Here is a 24,997-nt window from a genome sequence, read left to right as displayed (position 1 = left end):
TTTTAAATTTAATTATATTTTTCTGCAACACATCAAAGGTTAACAGCCAAACAACACTTAAAATATATTACCCTGAATCTGAAGTTTACAGAAACGCCCCGTATGTGCTAAAAAAAAAAAATGATGTATGGGCACACAGCAGGCTTCAGAGTGGAAGGAGCACCATATGGCTTTTGGAGAGCGGATTTAGCTGGAATGGTAATTGGGAGCTATGTTGCATGAGAAGTGAAAATGAAAAATTGCATTTTGTTCACAAAAAAGTTGCTTTACACCCACATTTTTCACTTTCCCAAAAGGGTAACAGGACAAAATGCACCCCAAATTTTGTTCCCCCATTTCCCCCCTGAACACGCCAACACCCCATATGTGCTCAAAAATTATGTATGGGCGCACAGCAGGGCTCTGGAGTCAAACAGCAAAATATGGATTTTGCTGACCTGAATTGGCAGACATTGATTTTAACTGCCATGTCGCATTGTAAAGATTGCTGAAGTCCCTAAAAAATAAAAACCCCAAGAACTGATCGCATTTTGGAAAGAGCACCCCCATACAAACATTTTAAGGGGTGGAAAGGGCACTTTTGACCTAACAGGTGTTTCACAGAAATGAATATGTAGTGGTTGGTGAAAAGTGGATCTGTAAGCTATGCGGACTAAATCAGAGATATAAGGTGGTAAAACTACAGGGTACATCATGGATGAAATTAAAGATTTTAAAACACTCCTGCATGCACAGGCCAGGTTTTTCAGTGTTAAATGGTGTCTTTCCTTATCCCCCTTTTGTGACAACCTGCATCTTTTTTGGGTTCTTCCCTTCCTTGCTGTCTGGGGGACGTGACCTGGAAAATGCTGCCCTGGTACGACACGGGCACCATGACTTCTTGAAGTACTGGGACCCTCCCCGGCCTGGCTTTGAAAAATTACGGCCTTGACACGGACGCATTGCCACCTGTACAATGTGTACGGCCAGCTTTTTGAACCACACTTGTTTTTCGTGTGGCACTGTAGGGCTTCAGAAGTTGATCTGAAAGATCCACCCCTTCCATGTGCCTGTTGTAGTCCACGATACAAACTGGTTTGGGGGTAGTGGTTGTGGTACCACGTATAGGGGCAGGGGAGCTGGTGTTCGTGTGAATGGTGGTCAGTACAAGGATGTCCCTCTTGTCCTTGTACTTAACCCCTTCACGCATATTGACGTACAGGTATGTCATTGCGTGCCAGGGGATGTATGGAGCGGGCCTCTGCAGTGAGCCCGCTCCATGCGCGATCTGCCGGCTGTATGCTACAGCCAGCACCCGGCCGCACTGACAGGAAGTGCCGATCGCGCCGCCCCTGCCATTTAACCCCTCAGGTGCCGCGATCAAGGCTGATCACGGCACCTGTGAAGTGATGCGGCTCTATCTTCCTTCCGATCAGAGCCCCCGCAGTGAAATCGCGGGGCTTCGATCGGTTGCCATGGCAGCCTGGACATGGCTGAAGTGAGTCCCCTGCCTCACCTTGGAGGAGACCGGTCACCTCCCCATGAAATTACCCCCCGCAGTTTCTTTCTGCTTCTGGCGCTGCAATGTGCCGGTCTTCATTGACCGGCCAATTGCAGCGCTTGGAGCTGCAGGGGGCGGTGCTGCACCATGCTGCCCTTACCCAGCATGGATGCCTGCTGGTAAGAGCAGCCATGGTGCCTCCATTCCCGCGTGATCTTGCCCCAGCACCCAGTGGACCTTGCGCTGTACATGTTCGGCGCTGGTCCTTACCCTTAGGCTGTGTGCGATCTGTAAACATGTTGCCCGCTCGCACGTGCAGCGGGCGTCATGGCCGGCAGATCTCTGCTGTTTTATACAGCAGAGTCCTGCGGCTAATTACTGTCACCGGCAATAATGCTGATCGCGGTAATTAAATGCTTTAGATGCTGTGATCACGGCACCTAAACACGCAAAAACCTGGAAGCTCGCGCTTCAGACCAATGCGCCGTGTGTCCAATCCGGGCATAGGTAGTTGCGCTGAATACTGGTAGCTTTACCGAATAAGCTAACAGTATTCAAACTGCAATTCTTATTTTGCCCATCAAATGGCAGGCCAGGATAAGAAATGAGCAAAAGTGAGCAAAATAAGCTAATAAATTCCTGATATTATTGTTCTGCAACAAATGAGCCCCTAAACAGCTCAGTAGACATAAGACAAAGTTATGGGGGTCAGAATGGGGATATAAAAAAAATAAAGACATAAAGAACCTATACAACGAACCGCATATGTAATCGTACTGACCCAGAGAATGAAGGACATGGGTCAATTTTGCCGTAAACAAAACCCTTAAAAACTATGGAGGGATTGCGTTCCCCCCGCCCCCGATTTGGAATTTTTTTACTGCTTCCCACTAGATTTTGCGCCATAATTAATGGTGACATTAGAAAGTACAACTTGTCCCGCAAAAAATAAGCCCTCCTACAGCTATGTGACCGGAAATATAAAAAAGTTATGGCTCATGGAAAATAAGGAAGAAAAATGAAAATGCAAATATGACAAAACCTCCGGCATCCAAAGGGTTAGGTCATCCAAAGAGTTACGTACATGTACAGTGCAGGCTCTAAGGGGTTAATGGAAAAATATAAGTTAGGGTGGGTTCACACTAGCGTTAGGGATTCCGTTATAACATGGTTATAACGGAAAATAACGGAATCCATAAGACGGAAGGACGGATCCGTTCTTCTGCCCATACACTTGTATTATGACGGAATGCAAAACGGAAACCTTTATAAGGTAATCATATATGGGAATCAAAACGGATCCGTCTGGGTCCCGTTATGCAAGAGGGAAAACAATGTCCTGTTGACAGGACTTTGTTTTCCATCTTGCATAACGGGACCCAGACGGATCCGTTATGCTTTCCCATAGACTTCAAATTAGGAAGGAGAGCAAACGCAATGCCTTTTAAAGGCTTCCGTTTTGCATTCTGTCTGGGCATTCCGTTATAACCATGTTATAACGGAAAGCCATAACGGAATCCCTAACGCTAGTGTGAACCCACCATTGCCAAAATGACATTGGTTTTGATGTCAATATAGCGCTTTTGGGAATTTTGGGGGGAGGGGGGTATCGGTGCTGTCTGATCACTGAGGTCCCCACCGATCTAGGGAATGGGGTCCAACACCCCTCAGCTGTCACCTTGTAGCTTTGGAAGTTGCCTCTAAAACTACAAAGCGCTATCCATTGTGCAGTGGACGGAGCTGGTAACTGCGGTGCTGCGCTCATTCACTTCAATGTTTGCTGCCCTGCAGTGACCAGTTCAGTCCTCTACACAATGCCCAGAGCAGGTTCCAGTGGCAACCTCGTGCCAGAGCTACAGGACAACTGCCGATCAGCAGTGGTGAGGGGTGTTGGGCCGTGTCCATGTGTGATACTGACAGCCTATCCTCAAAAAACACCACACAGTCCCAGCTGCAATACCGGAACCAAACCAAGGTGGCATGGTTTGGGAAACAAAAGCAGACCCTTTTATTTACTAGTCATGGAAACCCCTTTAAAGGGAAGGTGCAAAGGTTTAAAGGGAATCTGTCAGCCCGCTTTTAGGACCATTATCTACAGCAACACTTGGAGTCCAGATCACTATTCTTTAGTTTCCTATTGCCCCCCATCCCTCCGGTGTCAGCGCTCAGAACTGCATTGAAATACACAGTCAGGACTGCTGAAGTCCTCGCCATTATGTTAGAACAGCACAGCAGTCTGGACTGTGTATTTCAATGCGGCTTTGAGCGCCGACGGTGGGGGAACCGGCCGCAGTAGGAGAATATAATATCGTGATCTGGACTCCTTATCGGCCTGTAATGTATTACTGTAAATAGTAAAAAACCGGGCTGACCGATTCCCCTTTAAAAGAACGCAGACATCTTACCTGGTTTGGAGAGCACACCGGAAAATCCTCAACTGGAGGGATTAACCCTTGAGCAATCAACTGGCCGTAAGACGGCGGGGCTTCTCGTCTCAATAGATCAGCCTCTACCCGTGAAAGTTGTGTTTCGAAGGACCTTTAAGAAGGAAACACTAAGATTACAATCTGTTTTCTTTAACATTCTTATGACAGAACACCATAAGAAGTGACAACGACGTGTTTGACAGCACAGCGTCGCTCCTCCTGCCTGTACCAGCCCTGCTCTCCTAAAGCCTGGCATGTGTGCTGTGTCAGGCACGGGAGCCATGTGCTATGGAGCTCCTGCCCTCCTCGCACTGCTAAAAGCCTTTACCAATGCGGCATGAAGCCGTAGAGCAAGTGCAAGGCAAGAGCTAGCAAAGCACATGGCTCCTCCACATCGCTTAGGCCAACAAAAATGATCTATTTTTTTTTCTCCAAATAAATTAAAAACAAACATTTTTTCAGTGAATGCTCCTCTTTTAAACAGTATACACAGCAGTTAGCTTTGCAGGCACCACTGGGTTTGGGGGGGCTCACAGCACAGCATACTGCTCATATACTGGACGTAATAATAACCAACTGTATTCGGTAAGCACCTACAGCCTCCCCTAGTGGTGCCTGCAAGCAATCAGAAATGCACAATTTCATTGAATTTCTAGACAGAAAATCTAGAGCGCCTCCGTCTACTGAAGGGACATATCAAATGGGTTTGTCCAGGATTTTACAATGTAACGGCACAGGATAGGTCATCACTATCCCATCAGCTCTTCCACTGTAGCTCAGGCTCCGTCCAATGTTTAACCGCCTGAAGTGAATGAGATGGGTGCTAGATGGAGCCGTGTAGTTCTGGCGCAGAGGCGATTGCAGGACAGCTGATTGGCGGAAGGTGCAGAGTGTCCGACCCCTGCCGATCATATAGCGATGGCTGATCCTGGGGTTAAACAGTCACTTGTATAAAATCCTGAACCACCCCTTGAAGAAATCAATCAGAACAGAATTTTAGAATGGAGGATCTACATTCACTTTAAAAACACGGTTTTCCCCCACGGACTAATTTCTGCACAATTATCGTATAAAGTGTGTGATCCACAAAACACGGACACCGGCAATCGCCGGCACTTAATAGACGGAGGACAGGGAGTCTTGATAGACGGACTATCCGGCCTAAAACCTGACCTGGCCACCCTAGGGGCAGGCTGCTGTGGAGGTCACAGTTAAGGGGACGGGGTGTTGTGGAAATCAGTGTTAAGGAAATTGGGTACTGTGGAGGTCACTAATAGTGGCAAGCTGCTGTGGATGTCCCCGTTAAGAGGGCAGGGAACGGTGGAGGTCACAGTTAAGGTGATGGTCCGCTATGGAGGTCAGTGTTAAGGGAACAGAGCTCTGTGGAGGTCACTGTTAAGGGGGCAGGTTGTTGTCACTAATAAAGGGATGGCTGCTGTGGATGTCACTGTTAGGGTCCATTCACACGTCCGTAAGTGTTTTGCGGATCCACAAAACACGGACACCAGCAATGTGTGTGCCGCATTTTGCGGACAGCACATTGCCGGCACTTAATAGAAAATGCCTAAACTTGTCCGCAATTGCGGACAAGAATAGGACATGTTCAATTTTTTTGGGGGGGGGATCGGAATTGCGGACCTGGAAGTGCGGGTCTGCATTTCCGGTTCCGGGCAATACATCGCGCGGCCCCATAGAAATGAATGGGTCCACAATTGTGTTCCGCAAAATGCAGGAACAGAAATGCGGACATGTGAATGAAGCCTAAGACTGCAAGTCCTACGATGCCACTAGTTCAAAGGATAGGCCAGAACTTGCTGCTGTCCTGGCAGTGTAAATAGGCATTTGTGTTACACTTGTGTAAAACTGCCTAGTGTGCAAAATAAATAGTTACGTTTTTGAGAAGATGTTTCCTCGCTGTCACAGGGAACTTGTTCTGTTAACTGATCCAAGACGAAAACTGTGGCGGAGCAGATGGTCAGCCATAATGCGCTCAGTAAATGATTGTGGATGATATTCCCTTTTTACAGGAACTGCCGCCTATGGAGCATCTGACGAACAGCCTGAAGGACTCTACAACTAGATCTCATGTGATCCAGCATTAAAGGGGTACTGCCAGCTCAGACATGTATCCCATAAGTGTCCAACAGATGTGGGTCCCACCTCTGGGAAAAGCAACTACCTACATAAAAGAGGTCCTCTCCGTGCCATGCTGTGAATGCAGAGGTGGCCGCACATCACTCCTCCAGCTTCTCTGACTCATAGCCAACTCACCAGTTACCAACAGAAAAAATGGCGTGGTGTTATACAGGCAGGAAGTGCTCAAACCCATATGCAGTTGTGCATATACAGTTGCAAGAAAAAGTATGTGAACCCTTTGGAATTATATGGATTTCTGCACAAATTGGTCATAAAATGTGATCTGATCTTCATCTAAGTCACAACAATAGACAATCACAGTCTGCTTAACCTAATAACACACAAAGAATTACATGTTACCATGTTTTTATTGAACACACCATGTAAACATTCACAGTGCAGGTGGAAAAAGTATGTGAACCCTTGGATTTAATAACTGGTTGAACCTCCTTTGGCGGCAATAACTTCAACCAAACGTTTCCTGTAGTTGCAGATCAGACGTGCACAACGGTCAGGAGTAATTCTTGACCATTCCTCTTTACAGAACTGTTTCAGTTCAGCAATATTCTTGGGATGTCTGGTGTGAATCGCTTTCTTGTGGTCATGCCACAGCATCTCAATCAGGTTGAGGTCAGGACTCTGACTGGGCCACTCCAGAAGGCGTATTTTCTTCTGTTTAAGCCATTCTGTTGTTGATTTACTTCTATGCTTTGGGTCGTTGTCCTGTTGCAACACCCATCTTCTGTTAAGCTTCAGCTGGTGGACAGATGGCCTTAAGTTCTCCTGCAAAATGTCTTGATAAACTTGGGAATTAATTTTTCCTTTGATGATAGCAATCCGTCCCGGCCCTGACGCAGCAAAGCAGCCCCAAACCATGATAACCCCACCACCATACTTCACAGTTGGGATGAGGTTTTGATGTTGGTGTGCGGTGCCTCTTTTCTCCACACATAGTGTTGTGTGTTTCTCCCAAACAGCTCAACTTTGGTTTCATCTGTCCACAGAATATTTTGCCAGTACTGCTGTGGAACATCCAGGTGCTCTTGTGCAAACTGTAAACGTGCAGCAATGGTTTTTTTGGACAGCAGTGGCTTCCTCTGTGGTATCCTCCAATGAAATCCATTCTTGTTTAGTGTTTTACGTATCGTAGATTCGCTAACATGGATGTTAGCATATGCCAGAGACTTCTGTAAGTCTTTAGCTGACACTCTAGGATTCTTCTTCACCTCATTGAGCAGTCTGCGCTGTGCTCTTACAGTCATCTTTACAGGACGGCCACTCCTAGGGAGAGTAGCAGCAGTGCTGAACTTTCTCCATTTATAGACAATTTGTCTTACCGTGGACTGATGAACAGCAAGGCTTTTAGAGATACTTTTATAACCCTTTCCAGCTTTATGCAAGTCAACAATTCTTAATCGTAGGTCTTCTGAGAGCTCTTTTGTGCGAGGCATCATTCACATCAGGCAATGCTTCTTGTGAAAAGCAAACCCAGAACTGGTGTGGTGTGTTTTTATAGGCCAGGGCAGCTGTAACCAACACCTCCAATCTCATCTCATTGATTGGACTCCAGTTGGCTGACACCTCACTCCAATTAGCTCTTGGAGATGTCATTAGTCTAGGGGTTCACATACTATTTCCACCTGCACTGTGAATATGTACATGATGTGCTCAATAAAAACATGGTAACAATTAATTCTTTGTGTGTTATTAGTTAAGCAGACTGTGATTGTCTATTGTTGTGACTTAGATGAAGATCAGATCACATTTTATGACCAATTTGTGCAGAAATCCATATCATTCCAAAGGGTTCACATACTTTTTCTTGCAACTGTATATACAGGGGAGCAAATCCTGCACTTGTGGCCCGTTGCTAATGGCGATCCCCAGCAAAAATGCATACAGTGGAGGATGCCCGCAGCGAACCACAATAGACATCCTACACAAGATATCAATTATGTGGATGTGATAACCAATATAATAACATTTGTAAAGACCAGTGCACTCTGCGGTCTTACTTAACCCTCATACGGATGTTAAAATTTAGAGATTAGCCAACATATCCTACTCTGGAGGACATGTCTGAGCCCGAGCACCGCGCCAAGGTTTCTCAAGTAGCTCGGGTACTAACACTCACCTACCTGTGCCATATGGGTAATACCAAGAGCCAGTGGGACAATTACAGGAGTGTGAGGTCTGACTCAAAGCAAACTTACCAGTTACCTGGTCACCAGTTGGCTAATCTCTCAATTTTAACATCAGTATGAGGGTTTAGTAAGACCGCAGAGTGCAACTGTCTTTGCAAAAGTTATTATAAAACTAATAATCAATGAAGATCTGACAGTCTTTTTTTTTGCACAACGCCATAAAAACTTTTTTTTTTTTTTTTTTTAACATGAGGCAGGGGAAGATGCAGTTATTTTTTTCAGCCATTTTTTGCTTATAGAGAAGGAGATGGGGGGGGGAAAAACAAACACAAAAAAAAAAACATTGCTCAAAGGGGTTGAGACGTCTGGGACACTGATGGCATGACGCTATGATATCAATGTCAGATAGGTGCAGGTCCTTGACATGGCACCCATACCTAACTAGGGAACAGGGCGCCTGAAATGAAGGAAAAACACACGGTGCGCAGGCTCAGCGTGCTTTCCATCCATCACTGTGGGACTTTCGAAAACAGCCGAGGGGGGCGTGCCATAGCGGTGTATACAGAGGGCACCACACATGGCTATCTTTGGGAGCCCCCAAAAAGGTGAACAGAGGGTGGCCCCACGTACATGACTTCAGGGGTCCTGTTCTGGAGATGGACACGCTTCGTTTAAATATAAATAAAATTGCAGGAAAGCAAACAAACCACACAAATTTGATAAAAAAATAAAAATAAAAAAAAACACCAGCAGCAACAACACCCTGCATTTTATCAAAAGGCACCAAAAAAAAAAAAAAAAAAAGGACTCAAACCATTCCCCAAAGGTGCAGTGATTGATGTATGAAAACAAATATTTTAATTATAGTTCTAATTGAGGGCAGGTTCATATCAATGTTATGAATCCCGTTATAACATGGACAGGACTTTCCGTCCTGCATAACGGAAACGGGACGGATCCGTTTTGCAGCCCATAGACTTCTATTATGACGGAATGAATAACGGAATGCCTCTAAGGGAATTCCGCTATGCATTCCATCATAGAATTGCGTTATGGTCCGTGGTAACGGAATCCATAACGCAGTTCTGATTTTACCACCAAACAAAGCGTGAACTAATTTCATTACATGAAATTCGTTCACCTCTAAAACATCACCATGCAGAAGACCGGCTGCAGCCCTGGATAAAGTCTTCAAGACAATGGACCCATTTACAGGGGCAGATAATGGGCCATATCGAGCGCCATTTAACAGTACAGCAAGATGACTGGAACTTGTTTACTTCCATTTAGGTGGTGCAATTAGTTAAAATCTGAACATTTTTCTACAATTTTTTTTTACCTGCGTTCAAACATGCGTAGAGAGTAGAGCTTGCAGGTACAGCCCAAAGCAATCACCAGCAGCAGCCCACATATGAGGCTGCCAATCACTGCCGCAGTGATAACACGTGTGGGCACGATCACCGGACAGTTCTCCTCATCGCTGCCGTCGCCGCAGTCATCCTGCGAATCACACACCCAGCTTTCAAAGACGCATCTGTTATTTTTGCAGTGAAAGTTTCCGGGCTGGCAAAAGAAGCAGTTTTTCTCATCTGATCCGTTGGGGCAATGGTTCTGGTAATTGCAGCGGTCCGACCGCGGATAGCAGACCCCATTTCTGGAGCAAGGGAATTCATCCTTTTGGCACATGGAGCAGTTCAGCTCATCCCTTCCGTTGGGGCAGTGCCAGTAGCCGTCGCAGCGCTGCTGCTCGGTGTAACAGCCCCAGTTACCACCGCAGGGGATCTCCCAGGGGAGGCAAAAGCCGTCCACTTGGTACGTCGCATTGAATCCTCTGGCTGCGTTGACTTTATCGGCACAGAAATGGACCCGGATTTGACCGGATGTTGAGACTACAGTAAGGGGAGCGTGGGAGTCGAAAGCGGTTAAAACCCGCAAAAGTTTACGGGAGTTTTCCTCCAACCCATCATAAATTTTTACGTAGTCTCCATAGCCGGTGCCATCCAGCTTGAAGTCCGTAAAACGCAGGATAATTTTGCGGCGATCTCCTGTGTCGATAAGCCACGTGCAGTTGCTGCCAGGGGGGTAGAAATCAGGGTAGTTGGGGGAGCTGAATGCACCGTAGAAGTATTTCAGGGACTGCCCACAAGTAGGTAACTCGCAGTCAATCTCATCTCCCAAGTCCAGGCAGTCGATGTTCCCATCACATTTCAGGGAGTTAGGCAAGCAGGTGTAGGCTTTCGTGAAACGCGACAGGCACTGGAACTGGTTAGAAGCGCAGGGCTGAAAGGACGCCTCCGTCGGGTGGTTCAGCTTGGCACATAGTTTCTCATCGGAACCATCTCCGCAGTCGTCCATGCGATTACATTTTAAGGTTTCGGAAATGCATTTTCCATTGTCACAGCGAAATCTGTTCCGTTCACATTTTTTCTTTCCTTAAAAATAATAGAAAAAAAATATATATTTTAGCATGGTCTACTACATAAAACCAGGAAATATGAAAAAAAATATTAAAGTAAGCATTAGTGTAATTTAAAGGGGTCGTCTGGGAACTTAAATGTTGATGACCTATCCTCCAGATAGCTCAAATATCTGATAGGGGGGTTTCCAGCTTCTGACCAGATGCATGAAGAGGTCCGGTGAGCAGTGGCCTCCTTTGAGCTCACCAAGCCGTCCATTGTATAGTGGCTGTGCTTGGAATTGCAGATCAGCCCCATTCATTTGAAAGGGACCAAGCAGCGTCAAGGCCATGAACGTGATGTCACTTGCCTAAAAAAAAAAAAAAGGCATCACCTGAGTGACGTGGCCTCTTTGAACATCAGGTAAGGGGTTTAGATCTCCTTTGGTGGTGCAGCAGAGAACTTGACCTTGCTGCCAGGTTCCTCAGATTGCAGCTAAATGCTAGGCACCTCAGTGACTGTATTAAGCTTATTTATAGGGGTCCTTTTAGTCCCAAGCTACCACGAGCGAAGACTCAGACGTCAAAAGAAACCAGGCAAACCTACTGAAATCAGTTTCCATTGAAACTGTGTCAGCGAAGGCATAAGAAGGACTGAACAGCCCTACACCAGTGATGCCCAACCTACGGCCCTCCAGCTTTTGCAAAACTACAACTCCCACCAAGCTTTGCTGTAGGCTGACAGCAGTAGGCTGTATGGGCATGCTGGGAGTTGTAGTTTTGCAACAGCTGGAAGGCCGCAGGTTGAGCATTCCTGCCCTACAAAATACTGCGATATTAAAGGAGTTTTCAGACATTTTAATAATCACCTATCCTCAGGATATGTCATGAGTATCTGATCGGCGGGGGTCAAACACCTGGGACCCCCACCAGTCAGCTGTTTGAGAAGGCAGCGCCGCAGCCTTCTCGCCGCTTCCAAGGCCAGTGACGTCAAGTTAATCACTCACACGGTCTAGGAGCAGCTCAGCCCCACGAAAGGGAATAATACCAAGCACAGCCACTATATGATGCACGGCTCTGTGCTTGGTAAGCTGTGCTCAAAGGAGCGCCGCTGCCTTCTCCAAACAGCTGATCAGCGGGGGTTCCGAGTGTCGGACCCCCACCAATGAGATACTGATGACCTAATTCTGAGGATAGGTCATCAGTATTAAAACGTTGGAAAACCCTTTTAAGCAGATTCCACCCTAACCTACAAGTCGGCCAGCTCTGCATATAGGACTTCAAGACAAACCTGCAGCATAAGATAAGTGGAATCCTTTTCTCGAGATGTGGTCATCTGCATGAAACTTGATCCATACGTGGTCCTGTGAGGAGGTATACGGCACTGGGATGGTAGAACCGCACGCCTTGGCCCCTTCAGAATTCTGAGACGGACCTATAGATAACCAGTCGAAATTGCACGTAGCTGATCCCTGAAGGTCAAACTCTTGAAAACTGATGATGAGAAAAAAAAATATATTGTATTTTTTTTATAATGTACAATAAGGTCTATAACATGGGGTCTACACATCTATAGAGAAGATGCCAGTACATCCTCCCCCCTCAAATCGCACAGACAATGGTCTCCCCAGAATGACTCTGATCCAATTCATTTCCCATAGCCCAGGAGGGGGTGACGCTTGTAGTAAATGTGTGCTGGAGAGACGGTCATTGTGCCTGGAGCTGCATGGAGGTATGGTGAAAGGTGGGAGGTCCAAAATACACGAGAAACCCACTGACCCGATCTCCCTATAAAGGTGCATGCATGTTAACATCAATGTGGAGCGCGATACAAGCTGCTGCATGACACTTGGGGGAAATCTGGAGGCTCCATAGACCCTATACAGAGTATGGACTGGATATGTTCTAAGCATACAAGAGGCATTTTGCGGAACGGAATTGTGGCCCCATTAATTTCTATGGGGCCGCACGATGTGCTGCCCGGATCCGGAAATGCGGACCCGCACTTCCAGGTCCGCATTTCCGTTCCCGAAACAAATAGAACATGTCCTATTCTTGTCCGCAATTGCGGACAAGATTAGGCATTTTCTATTAAGTGCCGATTATGTGCAGTCCGAAAAATGCGGAACGCATATCGCCGATGTCCGTTTTTGCAGATTTGCAAAACACTTACGGACGTGTGAATAGACCCTAACAGTGACCTCTACAGCAGCCATCCCTTTATTAGTGACATCCACAGTGATTTCCACAACAACCTGCCCCCTTAATAGTGACCCCCACAGAGCTCTGTTCCCTTAACACTGACCTCCATAGCGGACCATCACCTTAAGGCCTCATGCACACGGCCGTTGTTTGGGTCCACATCCGAGCCGCCGTTTTTGCGGCTAGGATGCAGACCCATTCAGTTCAATGGGGCCGCAAAAGATGCGGACAGCACGCCCCGCCAAAAATTTTTTGCATGTCCTATTCTTGTCCGTTTTGTGGACAAGAAAAAGGCATGTCTACAATGGGCCGCCTGTTCCGTTCTGCAAATTGCGGAAGGCAGACGGACGGCTTCCATTTTTTTGCAGATCCGCAGTTTGCGGACCGCAAAAAACAGCACGGTCGTGTGCATGTAGCCTAACTGTGACCTCCACCATTCCCTGCCCCCTTAACGGTGACATCCACAGCGCCCGCCCCTTTAACAGTGACCTCCACAGCATCCCACCCGCTTAACAGTGACTTCCACAGCAGCCTGCCACTATTAGTGACCTCCACAGTACCCAATTTCCTTAACAGCGATGTCCACAACACCCCGTCCCCTCTACAGCAATCTGCCCCTTAACACTGACCTCCATAGTGGACCGTCCCCTTAACTGTGACCTCCACAGCAGCCTGCCCCTAGGGTGGCCAGGTCAGGTTTTAGGCCGGATAGTCCGTCTTTCAGACTCGCTGTCCTCCGTCTGGCGCAGGACCTGGACGGACACAGGGATGTCCTTTTGAACAGCTCACTCTCAGACAGCAGCACTGTGCTGCTGTGTGGGAGGGGGCGTGACCTAACTAGGTCAGGGAGTGGCTTAGCGGAACCTGGGGGTGGGGGTTTTCAAGTCTGTCTTTTGAGGATGGCCTAAATGGCCACCCTACCTGCTCCCTTAACTGTGACCTTCACAGCACTCCGCTCCCTTATCGGTGTAATACACAGCACCCCGCCCCTTTAAAGCTGACCTACAGCAGTAAAGAAAAATGGCTGGGTTGTTATGGAAACCTGCTGTAAAACTGTGTGTATGTGAAGACTAAGGGCCTGCGAGCTTCTATTGGCTGATAAGAGACATGTGACCAGGGATTCTTTTGGCTAATGCATTTTTGGGGAATATCTCAGGAACGGTACGTGCTAGAGAGCTGAGATCTGGTCAAAAACCTTCCCGGACACCTGATGTACTTGTGACTGTAAATGCGATGGTGCGGATTCCTTTAGCAGACATACACACACTCACTCTGCTTTATATATTAGATGTCATTATTTTATTCTGTGGGTTGGTACGATTACGATAAAGCCAAACTTACACGCTTTTTCCTGTTCTACTACTTGCACAGTAAAACCATTTTCTTACAAAATATTTTTAGTTTTGTCATAAAGGAGTATTCCAATTTCATCTAATACATTTGGACTATCTAATAAAGTAAAATACCAGTTCCCTACCATTTTCAAGATCTTTGCTTGCAGTCACTGAATGGCAAACGTCTTCGCTTACATTCAGGGAATGAAAATCTGTCCTGGTGACACTGTGCTCACGCAGGTGCACAGCTCAGTACCCTTATCAGAGTCGTGCACCAGGGTGGTCATCGCATCGGGTCACATTGTCATCTTCATACAATGGTTCAGCCGAACCCACTGAGTATGCGTACGGGGGGAGTCGGGGAAAAATCCTCCATGATTGTCTTCACATGTAGAGAGTAAGCCGAGGAGATGCAGGATGCAAATCTGACTATATGCACGGATATCAGATATACAAGAGCGCACTACATACCTGATAGTGATGGTTTCTCCAGGGTTGGCACGGATGTACCAGCTACAGTTTATTCTTGACGGGTATTCTATAGGCCAGCCCGGACTGGTGATGATACCGCTAGGCTGTACGATCTGTTGAGGAATCCCTCCACAAGCTAGAAAGGAGAGAGAATACATTTTTAACAATCATTATAGCAAAAGGAAGCAGTCTTCTGCAGTCTGATTTGGAGATCTAAAAGTGTGGATCAAAGGTTTAATAAAAGTGGGAACGGTCCAGTGCAGGGCCGGTGTCTACCAGCAGGTGGCACTGTGATCCCTTATTACACATCCCTGGCAGCAGAGTTCAGGTCCCGCCACACGTGCAAGATCAGTACTTGATCAATGCAGAAGACAAAGTTAGTCAGTAGCTCCTCACAAAGTGAAAGAAATGTGCATGGCGCAAGAGCAAAAGCACACAAAGGCAGCGGCAGCATCCTTCGCTGGGCCCTAGAGAGGTTCCGTATGATATACAGCTACACCGTGTACTGCAGGGCGAGCGAGCGTCACCATGTTGTGGCAGGTGAACTCACAATCTGACCAAAATGTGCTACAAGAGCCTCAAAAGGGCACATATGAGTACAGTAAATGCAGCAGTGACGCAGAAATATTACATTTATATATACTCCAGAATACTAGGGCCTGCAGGGAGCTGTGTGTTTGTCTGCAGGACTAAAAGTCCTATCCATTTCATGTAGTGCAAGCAACACAGGCCGATGTCTATGGAATCTCCTGCTGTCGGGCTCCTGGAGTGTGCAGCTGGCCCTGAGAATAGGCTGTACTTCTCCTTCCAAGAAATAGCTAGAAGACTTGGTTTCCTTAAAACCTCTCGTCTTGCTGATGGGGGAGCCTGGATAGCCTGAGGCCTTTGGGTATGTTGCGCTTACTGTAATCCGGCAGTATGGCGCGATGCGCCACGTATAATCTGGCAGTACGCCGATATGTAGAATCTGGCAGTATGGTGCAACGCGACACGTGTAATTTGGCAGTATGTAACTAGGTGCTCCCCTATAACGCACCACTATGTAACTACATACACTCCCTATAACCCGCCACTATGCACTCCCTATAATCTAGCATTACTCAACTGTGTGCCCCCTATAACAGCACTATGCACTCCCTATACCCAGCATAACGCAACTATGTGCCCCCATAACAGCACTATGCACTCCCTATACCCAGCATAATGCAACTATGTGCCCCCATAACAGCACTATGCACTCCCTATACCCAGCATAATGCAACTATGTGCCCCCATAACAGCACTATGCACTCCCTATACCCAGCATAACGCAACTATGTGCCCCCATAACAGCACTATGCACTCCCTATACCCAGCATAACGCAACTATGTGCCCCCTATAACAGCACTATGCACTCCCTATACCCAGCATAATGCAACTATGTGCCCCCTATAACAGCACTATGCACTCCCTATACCCAGCATAATGCAACTATGTGCCCCCATAACAGCACTATGCACTCCCTATACCCAGCATAACGCAACTATGTGCCCCCTATACCAGCACTATGCACTCCCTATACCCAGCATAACGCAACTATGTGCCCCTATAACAGCACTATGCACTCCCTATACCCAGCATAACGCAACTATGTGCCCCTATAACAGCACTATGCACTCCCTATACCCAGCATAACGCAACTATGTGCCATCCATAATCCGCCACTATACAACTATGTGCTCTTTATACTCCAGCATTCTGCATCTATGCACACCCTATAATCCGGCATTCTACAACCAACTACTGAATTTAAAAACCGCTGGATGCCGAACGAAAGGAACATAAAAATCGGCTACTTGGGCCCAAAACAGGCTACTGGGGGAGACTCTGCCAAACACCATCATCATGTATATCTCTTTTGGCTCTAACTATCATACCCTCTGGTAATGTACTATCTACGCCTTCCCCATTGAACATCGGTAGTTAAGTATCGCTCCATTTATACCATCTATATTATTAATCACATCCACATCTTAATTGGACTTTGTCCGTTTTTTTGTTATCTACCTCCTGATGAGCCTGATTATATACAGGCGAAACGCGTCGTGGTATATATGTATTAAGATGTGCATAAGTTAAAAAAACGTGCGTATTGTATTGATGAGTGGGATGGTGATTTCCGTACTATCTGGAACCCTTTCTCACTCCTATAATTGAATTGTAAAATTTTTTCTCTATTTCTCTAATCTTCTGGAAGGGGTAGGTGGTGACCCCATCTATACTTAACCACCCTCCATTCCTGACTTATCGTTATTATAGCTATTATTCCCGGGCTAGGGTCAACTTAGGGATTTGTTTAGTTTTTTAGGTTCGGGGACAGGGAACCTCCACCATCAGGGGGTCACCCTGGGCTGAGCAGCTTTCTGAGGGCCTTTTAGGGTAAGCGGTTTCTCTGCCCTGCCCCTTCCCTCAGACCTTGTCTCACTACTGTCTATTGTCTTTATCATTTTTTTGACTGGATCCTCGAATTTCCTAAATTTACCGATTTATTGTATCGCTAGTAAATGTTGTGTATAGGGGTCACTACTCCCCGGTCATAAGAAATATATATTTTTAAATTCTTGTGAAATTGTAGCACACTCTGTTGGTATATACATACCTATACCCAGATAATCACTAATAAAGGTATTTTTAAAAATCACTAATTCTAAAAAGTAAAATGATATAAACCCCATGTGATAATAAAATCTAATAAAAATCTAATTACTAGGCAATTGTTTGAACATAAAAATCGAATAGATTTAATAGATACACAGCTGCTCAGAAAAAGACTACTTATAAATGTGTGCTCTCCTGGTCAGGGACTGTCTGAAGAGGCTTTTTCAAGAGGTGCGAGTAGCGAGGAAGAGACCAGTGTCAGATCGACAGCAGCGAGGAAGAGTACGGTTTGATCTTTATTTTTTAAGCCTTTGTGAGTTTTTTTTTTTTTTTCCTCTCTCCCCATGGAAAAACCTAAAAAAATACAGACCTATAGCATGTGGGATGATTTTTCTCTGCTGCCGTGTCTAGGATTCCTAGGTTTTAGGACACAGAAGCAAGCCACGGTGCCACATACATAAAACACAACCAAATCACTCTCGTCTCCAACAGACCGAAACATTCCACAATCATTACCGGGGGGGGAGGACACGCAAGACTATACGGTATCTGTACACAGAACGTTTACTCCGTAACCAAGTGACGGGCGTCTTTTCCTCGCCTCTTCCATCTCCAAACGCCTGATAATCTTGATTTCATGGAAATCGCTGAATACAAATACATTCCCAACAGCCGGCTAATGCTGGGTTTACGTGGGCAGGAAATTAGGCAGTTGATTGAGTTAAATGAAATCTGCTCAGAGCAAGGCAGATGTCACTTTAATCTTTTCTGAATATTTCCAGAATTCAGCCGCTTAATTTCTCACTTTACATGCAGCAATAAACTACATCCGCGCGATATTCATAGGTGAAAACCCTCTCGTTTTCAGCAAGTTGCACTTTTTTTTCCCCCCCTCTAATGCACACAAATGTGTTCAGTCTTTTTTTAAATTTTTTCAACCACTTACCCTGCGGGAGCCCTGAAAGGTAGACATTTTCCGAGCGCTCACCATGGACGCCATATTCTAGAAAACAAAATATACGGTATATATATGAAAATTTTATTTTATGCAGCACTGGACAGGAAAATTAGATACAATAAAAATTCAACATAGAAAAATTACAATTATAATAATTTGGCTTAGCCAGTCCTTAGGCAACCTCCTGCTCGGCATGAAATGAGCCCATTATCGGTTGTCACCTAGATTTTCCAGAAACAGAGAAACCTACAAACTTTTCTAGAGTCCTAAAACGCAAAAGCTTCAGTAGGCAGCGAGATGTTCTCCACTTATGTATCACTGCACGACCAGGCAGGTTTGACCATAAGAAATCTAGGAATGTTGGGGGCCAAATTTGGTGGAGACTGGGGCAACCAATGAGCTAATGCCCACAAACCGTAAAGAAAAATTTAAAATAAAAAACTCAAACACCTTTCCTAAAAAGCAAAAAAAAAAACTTTTACCAGTTGATTTTAAACGTGTCTGCTTCTTGTACCCATGTGTAAGAGCCCGACGGGCTTGAAACGCGTGTCTACCATTGTACTAACCTTGGTTTCATTTAAAGGGAGCCCGTCAGCTCCTCTTTGCCAAATAAATTCAGAGTGGCGGGTAGCACATCGAAACATGTGGCTGTGGGGGTTTAACTGCCTAGTGAGCGGTCCAGAACCTGTCAAGTGCTGAGGCTCTCCTCTGTAAACCCTGCTCCTCATCTCCCTATGCTCTCGACTGACGGCTCCAGTGCTGTCTGACGTTGCTCTCTCCTGCGCCGATACCTCAGCGCATGCGCCACGAGGGATAGAGCTGGAGCAGCGACTCAAATCTCCTTTTAGGTCTCATTCACGCGACCGTTGTTTGGGTCCGCATCAGAGCAGCATTTCTTGCAGCTCGGATGCGGACCTATTCACTTACAGGGGGGCTGCAAAATATGCAGACAGTTGCTCTGTTCCGTGGTCCCGCAAAAATAAAAAATTGCACACGTCCTATTCTTGTCGCCTCTGCGTACAAGAATAAGCATTTCTATTATGGGCGGCCCGTTCAGTTCCACAAACTGCGGAATGCACACAGGTGGCATCCGTGGGATGGTCATGTGCATGTAGCCTTAGTAATAAAAGCATAAGTTTGTCTTAGAAGGTCCTGGACGTCTTTACCAAGATTTGTGGAGCTTATCTATGGCCTGATGTCCACCAAGCTATCTTCTCAACACTACAATGATACTGATGCAGACGGCAAGGAAGGCCTTTTGGGTGATCGTGTGCCTTCTGCTTAAGTTTATCCCTTCAGTTCACCTCATTAGGGTCAATCTTGGCAGAAAGTTTTTGCTTTTGCATCAATGAACTTCAGATAATGTTGTCCACCATCTGCTTCTGCATTTCAAACTTATGCCTTTCACTCGGCAGCAAAAATAATGCGTTACTTTTGTTCTCTGGGTCAAAAAAAAATTAAGTTGACGTCAATATAATTTTTTATTTTTTTGGGCCACACCATAAGAACTTCAGTCGTAGTTTACAAATAGCGAGGAAGAAATGACTATTCCACCCACAAAGGGGACAAGGTCCCTTCGGTATTTTCCCAGCATAGCAGCAGGAAAGTGGGTCTGGTAGCCATGTCTTAAGAGGGTAGGCGTTCTGCTCGTCAGGGAAAATCTGAAGCTGCAGCAATGGTCAGATTTCCAGAACATGGAGGTCCAATAAAGGCCTAAGGCTACACTCAGTGAATAGTGGCCATAAAAAAAACAAAAACGGGACATGTCCTATTTTTGTCCATTTTCATGGTCACCATTGAAATTAGTACAGGTTTTTTTTAACGGCCGCTTAGACAGAAATGCAAGCGTCTAACGACAGTGGCCTTTCAAGGGTTAAAATAATTTTTTTAAAAAGCTCATCCGTGTGTGGGAACACTAGCGCCTCACAGGATAGAGCAGGACCTAGGAGTGAGGAGTGCGTGTCCCTGCACGGTCAAGTGGAGGAGTATTTTTATTTCTACACACACACTGAATGGGGACGACCACAAGGGGGCATTATTTGTACTAGGGAGCACTAAGAGGGAATAGGAGGCTTTCTTTCACACAAGAGGGGACATAGGGGGGGCCATTACTCTGGGGAGCCCAAAGAGGGCCACTTGTTGTCCAGGGAGCACTATGAGGGGCATTATGTATACTGTGAGGGCACTGCAAGGGTTGTAATGGTAAAAAAACAAGACAAAACAAAAACACCCCCAAAGCATTTAAATTCAGATGCAAGACGGCAAGAAACAGGACGCACAAACTGATGTAAGGCGGCCATAAGAAACTGTCCGTTTTTAATGGTCATTTCCCTCCCCCCACTGTTGTGCGAGTGTAGCCATAGGAGCTAACGATCTTGTCTGGAGGACATGATGACCTGTGACTCCTGCTGTACTTGGGGAAATAGTAATGCAGTAGAACATGAGAAATTGACCCATTGTTGACGAGTGCGGCACACATGATAACATAACGCAGCGATCTTAGGGGAAATGTACTGCAGGCGACTTGTCTCGGCAGGTTAGCAGTAAATGATTGATCTTCTACACAGGAAAGTACATGTATAACCTGACTCCGAAGAAGGAATGGAGGTGGGACGTGCAAGCAAGAGGGTCCGGAAAGGTAAGGAGCAGGGTGCACAAAGTCATAGGTTACACGGGAGATTAGGAGAAGGCTCTGGAGTGTCCGGGTCACCCCGACATCTGGACGACACTAACCAGACGTCACACAGGTCCATGTACGGAGAAAGGAGCCGTATGAACGCCTCCCCGCAGAGGTTTCTACAGCGGACGTAATATCTTCGCCTATAGTGTCACCCATGTCTCAACATCTGCATCAGGTGAGGACATAAATGATGCACATATATCCGCCTGAGAACCTGCAACCAACCACCCTTTGTCAATCCTTTCTCTGAAAATGGTTGCGGATATATAGCCTCAGAGATTATCTTCTACACCATCTAAAGGCCCCATTACACCGAGCGAATATTGTACAGATTCTCGTGCAGCCGAGCGAAAACGAACGAGAATAATGTGATAAGTAGGAATGATTCAAAGACGAGCGACAAATTGCTGGTTTCTTGTCCACCGTGATCTTCCAGCGTGCTACAAATGTATCGCTCCTCGTTAATAGATCGGTCTGTATAACGTAGAGTCGTCGTCTCGCTAACAATCTGACATGTCCCCACCTTCACATGTAACAAGGGACGACCGCAGTATAATAAGCAAAACTATCATCAATAACGAGTTGCTACATCTTCGATCGTTTATCGTGATCTGTATGACATCTGCTGGTGTAAGGAGACTTTCACACTAGTGTTTTTACTGGATCCGCTTCCGTTACTCATAATACAACCGTCTGCATCAGTTACGGACGGATCCAGTTGTATTATCTGTAACATAGCCAAGACGGATGAGTCATTAACTCCATTGAAAGTCAATGGAGGACGGATCAGTTTTCTATTGTGCCAGAGAAAACGGATCCGTCCCCATTGACTTGCATTGTGGGTCATGTCAGTTCCGTCTTGCTCCGCATCCCAGGACAGAAAGCAAAATACAACATGCTGCGGTTTGCTCTCCGGTATGGGAACGCAACTAAACGGAACGGAATGCATTTTGGAGCGCTCCGTTCTGTCCCCATTAACAAGGAATGGGGACAAAACTTAAGCGTTTTTTCATGGTATTGAGCCCCTATGACGGATCACAATACCGGAAAACTTAAACGCTAGTGTGAAAGTAGCCTAGTAGTACCTTCCGAAAATATAGCCATATACTTCTAGGAATATGGAAGGAGAGATGAAAGGTGTCTGGGACATTTCACCTGCTCCTCTACGACATCACTGCGCAAGCGCTGAGTGGAGAGGAAGAGAGCGGGGAAGGCATGTTTGTCCACCTCTGAATTCACAAGAAGGTGGACCACAAGGAGAAACAGCAGAGGGCTTTAACACATAGACCATTTTATGTACTTAAAGGGTTTACCCAGGAAAAGCCGTTTATGACCTATACTAAGCATAGGTTATCAGTATCTCATCTGCGACACCCTGGAACCCTGCCGATCAGCTGTTAGAGAAGGCATGGAGCGCTGCAGCCTCTTCCTTGGCCAGTGACATCACTGTACATCAGTCACGTGGCCGCATGCAAGTCAATGGGGGCGAGGTGCAATACCAAGCACTGCCACTATACGATGTATGGCGCTCTCCTTGGAATGCTGCTGGGAGCCTGCATTGCTCAGAGCTCTGGTGAGCGCAGCAACCCCATGAAACAACTGATCGGCGAGAGTGCCTGGACTTGGACCCCCGCTAATGTGATCATGATGAGCAGTCCGGAGGACAAGTAATCATCTTTTCCAGGATAACCCCTTTAAAGAGAACCTGTCTCCAGACGTGGCTGTTGTAGTAACTACTTGCATTCCCATGTCAATGATTATGGAGCATCCATTCTTATGGCTCTATGTTGTGCCATTCCTCTGTTATTTCTACTAGAAGTTATGAACGAACAGCCAGCAGTCTGCAGTAAGGGTACAGAGGGGTGTTACCAGTTGGGGGGGGTTGTCCCTGCACAGTCTGTGACATTGGACAGTCAGACACACCCACTACTGGTAACACCCAGCAGCACCTTTACTGCAGACTGATGGCAATTAGTAAACTTCTAGCAGGAATAATACAGGAGTGGCACAGCACAGAGTCATAAGAACAGATGCTCCAGAATTGTTAGTACATGGGAAATGCAAGTAGTGACTAAAAAACATGTCAGAAGAGGGGACAGGTCCCATTTATAAAAAACTTTACAATAGTTTTGTTGCCATACTCACTGCACAGTAATAGTACGCAAGCGATAACCTATTAAACAGCGCAGCATGCGTCACTGCTTTTACCACCAACACAATGGGAACTGCGACGGAACCCCAACAAGCCCAAATAGAAATTAATGGGACCATGAAGCAAATGTGAACCTGTCCCGCTTTCTCATGACAGATCTGCAGCGTCTCCAATAAAAGCAAAATTTCCTGCAATTCAATTTCTCTTCTTTATTTTACCACACTAGTTATGCCACGCACGCAGATCTTTCATATCAAACTTCTGATAAAAATGAATTTTTTAAGAAAATGGAAGCATAAAAGCAGGCAGGGACTAGTCCGACAACAAAGAAGCTGGAACTGTAAGTGGGTCTAATCCGACGTGCGGATTCCTCAAGTGCGAGCTCATACAACGTACAGGGTGTCTGCCCGAGGGCTGCTGCATTTTTAAAGAGCCAGCTTATAAAGGGATGACGGAACACCGCGCCGCTCGGTTATTCCTCAACCCAGTGCATCAAACAGCAGCGACATGAAGAGAAGGCAAAACGCGCTAACGCTCCCCGACACGCGCCGGCTGCACGGGTTGAAAGTGTCACATTGAATTTGCGTAGTGCGAGTTACTAGGCTGGTTTGGGCTGGGCTCCCCTTCCAATTATCTTGTCCCTGTAAATATTTAATGTCATGGTAATTACCGGGAATGTAATTCCAGCCACACGGCACTATGACAGCCCGAACACAACCTGGAGCTACGTTTTCTGGTTTTAATCCCTTAAGGACGTGGCCTAGTTCAGTCTTCAGGACGCGACCTCTTCGTTTTTTGTCATCCAGCTTCAGAGAGCTAGAACCTTTTTTATCATTTATAGCTGTATGAAGATTTTTTTGGGCAGGACCGATGCATTTTATTTTTTAATAATGGGGTGTTATACCCTACTGAAAAAGTTGCATTAATTATTTTTTTGGTAGAGGGGAATGCAATTCTGCATATTTTTTTTAGAACACGACATTTACTGTAGGGGTTAAACATCTATAGCTTGACTCATCAAGTATACTTTTATTTCAGGACAAAGCATTTTTGGGACAGGTTTTTTGGATTCCTATAAAAAAAACATTTAAAAAATTTTACTTTTTTGTGGACTTGGACACACAATTACTTGAGCCTTCACAAAATACAGTCCTGATCAAAAGTTTAAGACCACTTGAAAAATGGCATAAAATCCTATTTAGCATGGCTGGATCTTAACAAGGTTCCAAGTAGAGCTTCAACATGCAACAAGAAGAAATGGGAGTGAGACAAACATTTTTTGAGCCTTCAATTTAATGAAAACAACGATTAAACTGAAACAGGCTGTTTTTCAGCTGATCAAAAGTTTAGGACCACATGCCTTTAAAAGGCCAAATCTGTGCAAAGACGTGGATTCATTGTCATTTTCTGTCAGGTAGTCACACGTTGTGATGGCAAAGGCAAAAACTCTCCCTTTTTTAACGTGGTCGGGTTGTTGAACTGCATAAGCAGGGTCTCTCACAGCGCGCCATCGCTGCTGAGGTGGGACGCAGATCCTGAGGGTTATGGAACAAAAAAAGTCAAGTGGAAGACCCAGAAAAATGTCATCAGCACTGAGCCGGAGGAACCAATTGGCTGTCCGTCAAGACACTGGACGATCCTCGACCCAAATTAAAGGCCCTTACTGGTGCTGACTGCAGCCCCATAACCATCAGACGGCATCTGAGACTGAAGGGCTTCAAAAACAAAAAACGTCTTCAAAAGACCTCGTCTCCTTGAACGCCACAGAACTGCTCGTTTGAACTTTGCAAGAGAGCACCAAACATGGGACATTCAAAGGGGGAAGAAAGTTTTATTCTCTGATGAGAATTTTTTTTTAACCTTGATGGTCCTGATGGTTTCCAACGTTACTGGCATGACAAGCAGATCCCACCTGAGATGTTTTCTACGTGCCACAGTGGAGGGGGCGCCATAATGGTCTGGGGTGCTTTTTCCTTCAGTG

The 24,997-nt window shown here is 46.0% G+C and overlaps 1 protein-coding gene across 1 annotated transcript in view; it reads right to left on the bottom strand.

Annotated features, from left to right (window-relative positions):
* LRP12 (LDL receptor related protein 12) overlaps positions 1-24,997 on the bottom strand; it is a 66,747-nt gene that overhangs the window by 8,960 nt on the left and 32,790 nt on the right. The window contains exons 3-7 of the mRNA XM_044293962.1: positions 18,173-18,229; positions 14,589-14,724; positions 11,873-12,075; positions 9,526-10,618; positions 3,886-4,018 (exon numbers count right to left, since the gene is read on the bottom strand). Of these exons, the coding sequence (XP_044149897.1) occupies positions 3,886-4,018; positions 9,526-10,618; positions 11,873-12,075; positions 14,589-14,724; positions 18,173-18,229 (1,622 nt within the window). The remainder of the gene's footprint in view (positions 1-3,885; positions 4,019-9,525; positions 10,619-11,872; positions 12,076-14,588; positions 14,725-18,172; positions 18,230-24,997) is intronic.

The sequence above is a fragment of the Bufo gargarizans genome, chromosome 5 (genome assembly GCF_014858855.1).
Source record: "Bufo gargarizans isolate SCDJY-AF-19 chromosome 5, ASM1485885v1, whole genome shotgun sequence".
Classification (NCBI taxonomy): domain Eukaryota; kingdom Metazoa; phylum Chordata; class Amphibia; order Anura; family Bufonidae; genus Bufo; species Bufo gargarizans.
The sequence above is the reverse complement of the archived record's forward strand: the minus strand, read 5'-3'. Positions and strand labels throughout refer to the sequence as shown.